We start from the raw sequence: 12242 nt of genomic DNA on the forward strand, positions 1-12242 counted from the left end.
ATTTAAGCATCTAGGAAAGTTTGTAGGACTCATTTTTAGATAAGCCCATCTAAAGTCTGTGGACTTTACTATAAGATAATCCAAAGTTATCTTTTCCCTTACATAAGCAAAAGTAAAAAAAAAAAAAAAACAATTTCAGGGAACACTTTCCATTTCTTACTTAAGAGCAGAATCCTCCTATTTTTCTTGTTTTCACTATAATTTCTAGCTCACTACTTCTTATCTTAATTATAAGAATTACTGATCCAAAAAACTTTCACTTGTACAAAACAGTACCAGAGATGGCCCATTCTGTAGAGAGAGAATCAGTAAAATCAGAATATACAGGGAGTGTGTTTATACAAAATACTCCTATCAGGGCAATGCACAAAAACACAGGAAAGAAACAACATGCAGTCTATCTTCTCATGTGGGTTGAAAATTTTGGAATTACAATAAACTATGAAATTATTTTAGCTGAAATCTAGCTAATGATTTCTTGTTATATTACTAGATTCACTGTGGAAATTAGAAATAATTTTCTGTGATGATTAGGAAATACCGCCTCTGAATGCACTCTGTTTCCCCAACACCATTAAAAAATAAACCCTGATGAAACTCTCTGCTTTACATTTCAAGTCTTTCACCCTTTAGCAGCTTCCTTACAACCATAAAAACACAAGGGGAAAGAGTGAGAGAAAAAAATAATTCAAAAAGGATGGCTAGCTTATGGTCAAAACACAGGTGACAGAGTTGTCCAAAATACTGTTACAGCTTCTCCACTGACAATTCACTCCATTCTAGAGCCTTGTCAGCCCTCCCAGATTCATTGACTGACTATTATATTCAGAATGGCTCTGAAAACTTAACAGCACTTAGAAATGCTCTTGAGATATCTAAAAATGTCTTTATTTAGAAAGGAAAACATAACGCCCGCCAAATTTGTAGGTTTGAAAAACCACTTCCAATAAGAGTTAAAAGGCCCTCTTCCTCACTGAAATGGGACTATCAATATATGACTTGTCTGTTCATGAAAAATAGTGGGTTCTTGTCTCTGACGTCGCAATTTAGTTTAAAATCACTTTCTTGATGACAGGGTACATACGGATGATGAAACTATAAAGATGACAGTCTAATCTTCAGAGATCACTGATCATTGATAAAAGATTAAATAATGTAAACATCTGAAACGCCAGATTATCAGCTGGTTGGCAAACTCTCAGTACTGAAGTGTGCTGAGACATTACTGATAAGTGAAAAATGCTTTTCCTGTATGTTATGCAGAAATATATCCTCCTCCAGGAGAGGCAGATGGGTTTTAGTACCTCTGAATTTAATGTGTATACATGTATTTTTTCTCAATAATGATGTAATATGTGTAAAATGTTAAAAAATGATATACTGTAAAGTGCTCAAAATTATTGTTTTCCCTCAGAGTAATGCCTGATTGCTGAGAATTTTGATCATCACTGTTTGGAATTTGAACCAATTTTAAATATACGTACAAGAATGATTAGACATGCTGGTCCTATAAAACTCCAAATAAAGTTGTTTTCTGTGCTAAGCCAACATCTGAAAAGTAAATAATAAATCTATAAATATGTTTGTATGTACTTCACAAAGCAACATTTTCAATGATACACAATCATATTCAGAATTGCATTTCAAATACTTACGAGATCATCTTAACTTACACTTTAGTGGTGCCATAATATCTATATCCTAGCGATGCTGAAAATCCAACTACCACAGCTGGGCTGAGATAGCCAAAGATATAAAAATTCTTGTGCAAAAATCCCTTGTTGTAGATGACACCCACAACAATGAGATAGAGGTGTATGCCTTCAATGCACATCCATGCAAAGGCAGCTAAAAAGAAATAATGCAGCAGCCCAGCAATGATTGAACAGAAGAGCTAGAAACCAAAGAAAGAAAGGAACCATAAGCAGGGTTTGCTTTAACATTAGCATAACATAACATCCTGACTTTCTCCGTAAATTATGCCACTTGATACAATGCTTGCTCATATTAAAATATCCTCATCAAGGGGCGCCTGGGTGGCGCAGTCGGTTAAGCGTCCGACTTCAGCCAGGTCAAGATCTCGCGGTCCTTGAGTTCGAGCCCCGCGTCGGGCTCTGGGCTGATGGCTCAGAGCCTGGAGCCTGTTTCCGATTCTGTGTCTCCCTCTCTCTCTGCCCCTCCCCCGTTCATGCTCTGTCTCTCTCTGTCCCAAAAATAAAAATAAACGTTGAAAAAAAAAAATTAAAAAAAAAATATCCTCATCAAGTGCCAGTTTTTTAAGATGTACCACTTCCAGGTGAGCTTCTTCAATGTGAAGCACCACATTATACCACATTATATTATAACCACATTATATTATAACCACATTATACCACATTATATTATAACCACATTATATTATGGGATCGGTTGTGGATTCGTCACAGGTAAAACGTGATCTCTGTGTTATGATTTAAGTTGATTTCTGTTTTGGAGATGCCTTCACCCTCCTCAATTTTATTCATGCTCAAAGAATGAAAATTATTGCTAACACCATGCTAAATGAAATATAATAAATATCTTGATTATCGTGACAAACATTGACTTTACAAAATGGACAATGGATAATATATTTTACAAAAAGAATTCATTATGGAAGCACTGTAAGCTATAAGATTATCAGGTAAGTTCAAGATGGATTTCAGTTAAATATTACTTATTAGTATTTACTTCACAAATAGAATTGGAGTTAGGCTTAGAAGAAATAATATAAAAAGAAGTAGTTACACACTTCTGTATTAATAGAACTAACAGTATCTATTTCTGGAAAAGGAATATAATTCACACTTACATACCTATTGCACTTAATAAAAAGGAGTCTAATCCAAGCATAATGAGATTATATACAAAATATATTAGGGGGTACTATATAAAGTTGGGAACAGAGAGGTCACTGGTAATCAAAATTTGGGAGCTACTTTAGTGAAGAATTGAAATTAAACTATGGCTTGGTAAGGAGAAAAACTTGATAAGTGAAACAGAATTGAAAATACTCTAAGGAATAGTTTTAGGGAAAGGATAATGGGGGGATGAAACTGAAGGAAAAATAAGGCATTGGAGGATAGTGGGTGGTATATAAAATTGGCAGGTGTTGGGAGCACCACTGCAAAACAACAACAACAAAAACAGTTATGAAGTTTATAGTCTAGTGTATACTATTTAAGATAGATGTTTGGTGGTATCTACTTCCGAAGAAAACCTTGATATCTAGGGGTTAGTGTCAATACTTGAAAGATTTCTACAAGGATGGCAATGTGGAGACAATTGAATGTTTTGTGGCCATGAGAATGCACTTCTCCAATCTCCACCTGCAGGGAGGGCAATTGACCTAGAGCTCCAGAAGCTGCACTAGGAAAGACATTGCCCTGTTCATGTTTCCCATAGGCTGCTGCTACTAAGACCTTCCTCTTCTTGAGACACAGATTTGACTCAAGGTCTTCTCAAAGGACTCCTTGACAACCGTGCTGAACTTTCCTGAAAAGTGCACTGCTGTGTCAAACACTTCCACCTACTTGTCCTTCCTTCCTTCTTTCCTTTACACATCTTCTCATGTAGATACTCACTTGCGTCTTGGTCTGATGACTCTCCAGTCTCTCTCTTCCCATTATCTCTCAGCCATTCTGCCTAATTAATTTACTGCATGTTTAATCTCATTTTAATGCCTGCTCCTAGTAGGATTCAGACTAATACAATATAGAAACTAGTAAGGCCATAGATCAATAATGGTGGGGAAAAGGTTGTTAGGAAAGTGTAATGACTAGGTGGAGCCTATTTGTCATAGCTCAACCTATGAACCCAGCTGCTTTTATGTTAAGAAAAACTTTTAATTTCCAATTCTCGCTCTGTCCCTTCTGCCTTTGTTTAATGCCCAGGTAAAAACACAGCAAAACAAACAAACCAAAAAACAAACCAAAAGGTTATTTCTTCAGTTTGTAGCAAAGTTTTCACTTGTCCCAATGGTTCATCCTAACAAGGGACACTGTGCCTAATGAAATTCACAGGCAGGTTTTAGTTATGTTAACATTAGCAAACTTAGAAAACACTTAGGAACAAAATATATACTATGTTTGCTCATTAAGCTCTTAATTACAATTCATGATTTTATGACATGTATATTTAGGGAAAAAACTTAGAAAATAAAAATAGATTGAGAGAGATCTACATACCTTATTAGTATTTGTATTGATCCCAACCAGAAAAACAAGTTCAGCAAGGAATAGGTTACAGCAGAGATTTTTGTGAATTGTCGTTCTGGTGCTTTGAATTTCACTGAAGAACCAGAAGGTAAAAATGCATATGGCAAGGCAAATCAGTGAAATAATTATTCCTAGTTGAGTGATCCTTGTAAGAATATTATAATCTTTAATACCCTAAGGGAAAATAATAATAAAGCTGTTAAGAGAATAACTCAGTAACTTGTCAAAGGAACTACAACATATAATGAACTTCCTTTTTTGGTGTAACATTAATCAAAATGTTCATAAAATGTAAAAATACAAATGTGCATTTAGATGAGAAAAATTTTGTACCTTTGAAAATGCTCAATATTCAGAGAAATATGATATAAATCATGTAGCACTTTAAAAGTTCTGTAATTAGTGATTTTTTTCTGGGCACAGTGTATATTAGTACATGGTTTAACAATGTTATCGTCATCAGTTTCATGATATTAGAAAGGCAATTCATTATTGTAATGTGAAAATGGTTAATTAAAACAGATTTATCAATGGTAATAACAAGTCTTATTTCTATGCGGCAATTCATCTAAAACACATTAAACAAAGGTATCAGAAATACTGAATATATAGAACATCAAAATAGTAAAGCTGAAAGATTTTGAAATGAGAAAAGTTGGTTTTATTCTAACCAGATGAATATTTATATTCTATATACAGAGTAGAGGCTTCGTTTCTCACTTAACATTCAGGAAAAAAAGTCTTTATAACTGACATGGTGAGGTAGATATATTGGGCAACTTTATATATTTGATGGATTCTCGATAGACATAGAAACTAACCTGATATTTAATGATAATTATGATACAGAGATATAAAATAAGAAATTATATAATGTAAAAGAAAGATATTAATGATATGAAATACATAGCATGAAGCTATTCACTGTAGAGAGATTTTCATGTTTAAAAATCTTGTAGGCTTCTACATTATTAAAACGTTGCATTAGTTATAAATATGCTAATACTTATTGACCAGATGTCAAATATTTTTACCTAATTTGTACTCGGTAAAAATAAACTTTTGAGACAAAAGCAAAGGCCCTTAAAAACCGTGATACATTTAAATATGTAAATGGTTTTTTTCATATCTTTCTTATTTATTTATTTATTTATTTATATAATTTATTGTCAAATTGGCTAACATGCAGTGTGTAAAGTGTGCCCTTGGTTTTTGGGGGTAGATTCCATGGTTCATTGCTTACATACAACACCCAGTGCTCATCCCAACAAGTGCTCTCCTCAAAGCCCATCACCCATTTCCCCCTCTCCCTGACACCCCATCAAAAGCAATATAAGAGTCAATGGAGAGATATTTAACATACAGTCTACTAGCTATTATAAACTGGATAAGTCCTAGACTTTTTTAGGTTATGGTAGGTAAGAAAGCAAAGATTAAAAAAAGATAATGTTGGGGCTTTATCAATTAACTAAATATGATATTTACACTCAAAGAAACACAAAAAAATCAATTCTTTTTCCTGAAATAACCAAGAAAAAAGAAGGAAATAGGCAGGTTTATAAATATGAATTGGAAAATTATCTTACAATGGAAGGACCAGAAGACATCAAAATTGCAAAATGTGTCAGGTGGTTACAGCGGCATGAGGTATGGGTCTCATTTGAGTATGTCAGCTCACAACCCACTGAAGACCAGCTGCCATTCATGGTGTCAGGTGAGTAGTTCCAAAATGCACACTGACTCCTATACTTATCTGTGGTCTGAAAAAGAGACATTTTACTGATGGAAAAAAGAGAAAAAATTATACATCTAGTATCACATTTGTCATATTTAATATACCATTTTGTATGTCAATATAATTAACACCTTGCCTAAAAGTAAAGTATAAAATCAATGCTAATAAATGAATGCCATTGTTATGTGGAAGGATTGAAGTTACTGCAACAGTGCTACATTTTATCAATTCCTGTGTCACAAAAGTTGTTGTGAGAATTACTTATTATCCAAAGAGATCATTTAGAATAGTGCATGACACATAATTATCATGCAATCTTTATTTAATAAAAGTTTATTGGTTATATACTAGATATTAGTCACTGACCCAAGTACTAAAAATAAAGTATTGAACAAAACAGTAAAAGTATTTGTGTTGTTGATTTTATATTCTCATGAGATGAGAAATGATTAAACAAGAAAAATAAACCAAACAAAGGAAAAAAAAAAAGTAGTTGAGGTTGGTCTGAGGAGGTCTTAGGAGATGATGTTACAGCAAATACCTCAATGAAGTTAGAGAGAGTAAACCCCGAAGACTTGGGAACACAGGGTTCCAGCTGGAATGGAAAATGAAAAAGCTCTGAGTTAAGACTGAATAGGAATCTTCCAGAAGCATCTAGATGACAGGGTAGTTAGGGTAGAGTGGATGAGATAAGGATCAGTTGAAGACAACATCAGAGAGGGTCTGATCACATAGACTACAAGATGGTTGTTTAGTAAATAGAGTTTTCTTTACCATATACTTATATTAAGTAAGCATAACATAATACTATTATGACAACTACTTTTAATATTCCTTTGAGGTAATGGAGAAGTGTATACTAATTGGTGAAATTGCAAATAAATTCTCAGGGAATCAGGAAACTGAAGCTGTTATATAGGAGATAGCTTCTATTTTTTTTTTTTTTTTTTTTTTTTAGGGAAAAGATAGGATCCAAATTTTATTCTAAGAAAGAGGGAAACCATGAATTAGTGAATGTGTTGTCCAAAGAAAGTGATAAAATTTCATAGTGGTCATTAATTTGAATGGATAAAAAATTTGAACACAGAGGAGATTAAGGACAATCAATTTTCCCATTGGTTTTGGTGAAGAATTTTTATTTAAATGTGTGTTGTGTTTTATTTTGTCATTGTATCAGAGATTGGTGAACTGAGTTGTCCTTGGCATCTCTTCAGCTGCCAAAACATTCTACTAGTAAAAACTGCAGAAAAACCGTCAGACTAGGTGAAAGAACAATGTTTTGTTTCTAGTGTCTAAAGGTCATTTAGCATCTGAAAATATCTAAGTTTCGTTTCCATTCTTAAAACATTTGACATCTTCTTTTGCACTGAACATAATGCCTACCAATGTTTAGGTTTGAGCTATTTTCTTGTATTTTCTATACATTTAGTTTCTTTCTACATTAGATGTCTTTACTTATAGTGACACATTTGTATTGTATGTAAGCATATATGTTCTTTTATTATATGCAAATACAACTGTCTAGCTTCAAGACTCTTCAAATGGAGCATTAAAGGTACCTTATTCAGGTACTAGGACTGAAATTCTATTGAAAGCCCAAGAAACCATCAACTGTAAAAAAGCAGTGAGTAATCTATAATCTTTAGTTTCCTCATTCATTTTTAGGTATATAAAAAAAACTATTTAGTTCTTTCTAATGTTTATTATAGTAGAATTTTAATTTTTTGGAGATTCAAAAAGATTTAGAATAACAATTAAAGAGCAAAGTGGTCTCAGCTAATTTCTTTATGAAATATTGTAAACTTCTCTGTGATTTTATTGTAATCAGCATCTAAATCCCTGCAGCAACTACTATTTCAAATGGCAATTATTAATCAAACATCTCTGTCATTGCACAAATGACATTTATCTCTTTGATACGTTTTTTATAACTCATTCATAAAAGGTACAGACACTTCCAAAGTGAATGATGTAATTAAAAATAAAAATAAAATATAGCTTAATTTCAGAGAATCAAATGTGTAAAATTCCTTGATATTTATTAGAAAGTTTAGAGAGCACTGAAAGTAAAAACCTATTTTATATAAAAATGAGTTGAAATTACTTTACTCTTTTATTTCAATTTTTAAACTGAAGAATTCACATATAATTAAAGTGACACAACAAAAACGCTCACTTCAAATGTTTCACAATCATAACCAGAAGTCACCAGAAAAACAGCTTACCTTTATGTGACTTAATGTAAATGTTATTTTTTCAAGTTCATACAGTGTGGGTGGGTTCGAGCTAATAGAGACTGAAATCACTGAAGAAACAACTCTTTCTTCCTCTTCAGAATTATCATAACTTTGAGGTTCCAATAAGAAGTTGTCAGATGATGAAAACAAGGGACCAATACTCTTATAATATAAAAATGTAACTGCAACATTGCCTATCAATCAAATAAGTGGATTTAGTGAAATTCTTATAAATAGATACATATATATATTTAAGCTCTCAAACATAAAAATTTAACAGTCAAAATGTTTACTCTAAGGTAGTCGTACAAATACCTAGACACCAATACATTGGTCATAATAAGTCCATGTCTATATAATCAAATCATATTAAGACATATTCTCTGACCTCTATGATTCTGAAACTGATCATGGACTATAACATCCCCTTTGCACAAGCTATATTTAGGAGAAAAACAGTCCTAGATAAATGTATATCCAACTCCTAAGAACAAAGATGTGAGATGTATTCACTTAAAAGGTAAATTTTTTTTATCTTTGCTATGCAAATATAGGAATTAGACAGTGGAAAAAGTTATCACTGATTTAAGAGTATTCAGGAACTTTAGAATTAAACAAGTTGTCACATGCCACTGAGTTCCACCTCATGCCCTCTGAAATGTTTCCTATTTAATATTGATGACATACAGTTATGCAGTCTCAAGGCAGGAAATTTATTGCCTTGCCAGGCAGCCATTTATCTGTGCCCCTTGACACTCTCCAAATGCATAGGAGACCCGCATATAACCCAGTACTAAAAATGTAACCTTATCAGTACAGATTATCATGTGACTATCTTCCCCCTAGCTTAGACAGTGCACCTATACTGATGGATCTCACGTTGTCTTGGTTTTTGAAGCAGCTCATTATTACTGATATTAAGTGTGTGAACAACTCAAAATCTAGATCTATTATCTTTTCAAAATTCCTCTTGCCACTTAGATCATACACCTCCTCTATTTGTTGCACAGAATTATGGATACTAAATTTAGAACTTTGCATTCTGAATTTACTCTTGAAATCAAAAGTTCTGGTTTCAGTCATGGCTCCTACTTGTGTGGCTATGGATGAACTGCTTTGAACTTCAGCTTCCTCACTTATAAAATGATGATAGTAATACTCACCCTAGCTACTTAGTAGGCTAAGGTGGAGACAAATCAAATGACACATGAGGCTTCTGTAAAATTTAACACACTATAGTAATATGATTATTGTTATATTTATTAACTAGGAACATTATGTTTTGGCTTTAGGTTACTGGACAGCTTACAAAGAACTCTGTATTTGTTCCCTCAAATTTGTGACACCAGCAAATAGTGTGACAGGCATCAGTCAATCAAAACCATAAATACAAATGTTGGTTACATCGCCAAAAAACCCAAAGAACTGTGCCCTCTAGCTGCCATCTTGGATCCCCACGTATGTGCACCTAATCTCAGGCGGTCTTCCCGAGACCCCCAAGTGTCAACCCTAGACCCCCATGCTGTGCCATTTCCACTCCAACAAGATGAAAGAAAGTGTCATGAACCAGGAGACACTCGCCAAACTGTCCAACTGTGCACTGGGAGAGGAACTGCTTGCTTAAAGAAGGTGGTTCACAGAAGGGCAACAGCAGATGATAAAACACTTCAGTTCTGCTTAAAGAAGTTAGGGGTAAACAATGCCTCTGGTACTGAAGAAGTGAAAATGTTCACAAACCACGGAACAGTGATCCACTTTAACAAGCCTAAAGTTCAGGCATCCCTGGCAGCAAACACTTTCACCATCACAGGCCACAATGAGATGAAGCAGCTGACAGAAATCTAACCCAGTGTGTTAAACCAACTTGGTGCAGACAGTCTGACTAGTTTAAGAAGACTGGCTGAAGCTCTGCCCACACAGTCTGTGGCTGGAGAAGTACCATTTGCTACTGGAGAGGATGAGGAGGAGAATGAATTTCCAGATCTTGTGGAGAACTTTCATGAAGCTTTCAAGAATGAAGCAAACTGAACTGAGTCAACTTCTGAAGAAGATAAAACTTGAAGAAGTTATTAGGAGCTGCCTTTTCAATCTTTTTTCTTTAAGTTTATTTTTATTTATTTTGGGAGAGAGCAAGTTGGGAAGGGGCAGAGAGAGAGGGAGACAGAATCCCAAGCAGGCTCTGTGCTGACACAGCCTAATGTGGGGCTCAGACTCACAAACCTCGAGATTATGACCTGAGCCAAAATCAAGTCAGACGCTTAACCGACTGAGCCACCCAGGTGCCCTGGGAGCTATTTTATATTATGACTGCTTTTTAAAATTTTGTTCACGGATCTGATAAAATCTAGATCTCTAATATATTTAAGCCTGAGCCCCTTGGATACCACAACTATTTTCAGTGTTTGTTTATACACAATTCACTCTTTGCAGCTAATGAAGCTGAAGAAGCCTGGGAATAGAGTTTGAAACAAGGTTAATTAAAAAAAAAACAAAAACAAAAAACAAAGAACCGTGATACAAACCTGAGTCCTTCCACATCACAATATCACATTAATGAATAATATTTTTGGATATTGCTATGGGTATGTGAGCTAGACATTGCCAAAGTATATCATGATTCATGTTTTCTATCTTATCTAAAAAGGTATCACAAGAGAAGAAACATTGCTAAGAGGTTGCTGAAATCTACGTGTATTAGGTAAGAGTATTTTCTTGAACTGTCAGTTTAAGAAAACTTATATGAAAGAAAGAAATGAAGTAGTCTCACATGGTTGGGCTAGTGACATCATGAGGACTCCAAGTGATGGCAACTAGTCCAGCCTTTGCTGTAGACCGACCAGGGCCTGAAGCAGGATCTGAAAACCTCTGAGGTCAACTTGACCCTGTCTGGTGGATGACCCTTTCATGTTGCAGTGACTTCTCAGAAGTTGCAGTAGGAGGTGGTCCAAAACTAAATGAAGCCCCGAAAAGGTAAGATGGGTTTTTAGTCTGTTAATCACTCCTTTCCTTTCTCAAGGAAAATATTTAACATTAATTTTTGACTTTGGGTAAAATGTGATTCTTGCTGCATAGAATGCTTCCAAATCCCTTGTTACCCCTGTTCTGAGTACTGTTTCAGTATCTGTCCATTCTCCTCATCTGAACCTCTTCTAATTCTTAGAGATTTCACACTAAATCTTGGCCTGATCTAGCTTTTGAGTCCTTTATCAGGTACGTATCTTCATTCAGTGAATGAGGAGTTTATTTACTAATGACAGGAACTAAAATTCAGCCTATAAAAAAGACTAAAAACCTACCTGTTTCTCCATAAACCTTCCTTATTTTCCTATGAATGACACTATGCAGATTTTAACTTGAAGCCTGTGTTTTACTAATGGGTTTTTATCGGTAAATGAATCATCACATGTAGACATCATAAAGCAGGTTTTATCAGTTTGTTAGACTTGCCCTTATTTTTAAGATACAGCCCTTAAGGAGATCAAATTTTCTCCTAGTGTTTTGTTGAGAGCTGATATTATGGTCTCTTTCAAGTGTCAGAGTTTGCATGTGTGATCTTCAAATATAACAAAGCTATCATACATTCAGACAGGATCTCTTCAAGATATTAATTCCATGACAATTTCATCATCTGTCGCTATAATAAGTATTGTCAATGGCTTTATTCTCAACTTTTAAACATTACTCAAATTGTTTTTGAAATTTCAACAGTTTAACACAGTCTTTGGATTTGCTCCTAAAAATTATATGTGTGCTTGGTGAATTAGAGTATGATGTAATAGGGTAAGAGCCTTGAGTTCAATGGTAGCATGGCCTAGTTATTTTTTCTTTGTTTTGTGGCCTTCCGTGTCTTACTATTGTATAAAAATGACAAGAAAAAAAAAAGAGGATAATATCAACAGATTAGGAAAAAATCCCATATTAGTGTCATACAAATTTTTTTAAAAGATATTCTTCTGAGAATGAATGTGCAGAATGTTAAAAAATAAAGACACATCCATTTATGAAATGATGTCTATAAAAAAACATGTGTGTTAT

At 34.2% G+C, this 12242-nt stretch overlaps 1 protein-coding gene and 1 pseudogene across 4 annotated transcripts in view; one reads left to right on the forward strand and one right to left on the reverse strand.

Moving 5' to 3' along the window:
* The window catches only part of ADGRL4 (adhesion G protein-coupled receptor L4), a 110388-nt gene that overhangs the window by 27760 nt on the left and 70386 nt on the right, over window positions 1-12242 (reverse strand). For 3 of the 4 annotated variants that reach the window (XM_045477976.1, XM_045477974.1, XM_045477978.1), the window contains exons 9-14: window positions 8196-8401; window positions 6512-6565; window positions 5822-5995; window positions 4206-4409; window positions 1674-1894; window positions 1485-1551 (exon numbers count right to left, since the gene is read on the reverse strand). In XM_045477976.1, the coding sequence (XP_045333932.1) occupies window positions 1485-1551; window positions 1674-1894; window positions 4206-4409; window positions 5822-5995; window positions 6512-6565; window positions 8196-8401 (926 nt within the window). The remainder of the gene's footprint in view (window positions 1-1484; window positions 1552-1673; window positions 1895-4205; window positions 4410-5821; window positions 5996-6511; window positions 6566-8195; window positions 8402-12242) is intronic. The other variant, XM_045477975.1, reaches the window with a different exon arrangement.
* Window positions 8432-10335, forward strand: LOC123598115 (annotated as a pseudogene).

The sequence above is a fragment of the Leopardus geoffroyi genome, chromosome C1, assembly GCF_018350155.1.
Source record: "Leopardus geoffroyi isolate Oge1 chromosome C1, O.geoffroyi_Oge1_pat1.0, whole genome shotgun sequence".
Taxonomy (NCBI): domain Eukaryota; kingdom Metazoa; phylum Chordata; class Mammalia; order Carnivora; family Felidae; genus Leopardus; species Leopardus geoffroyi.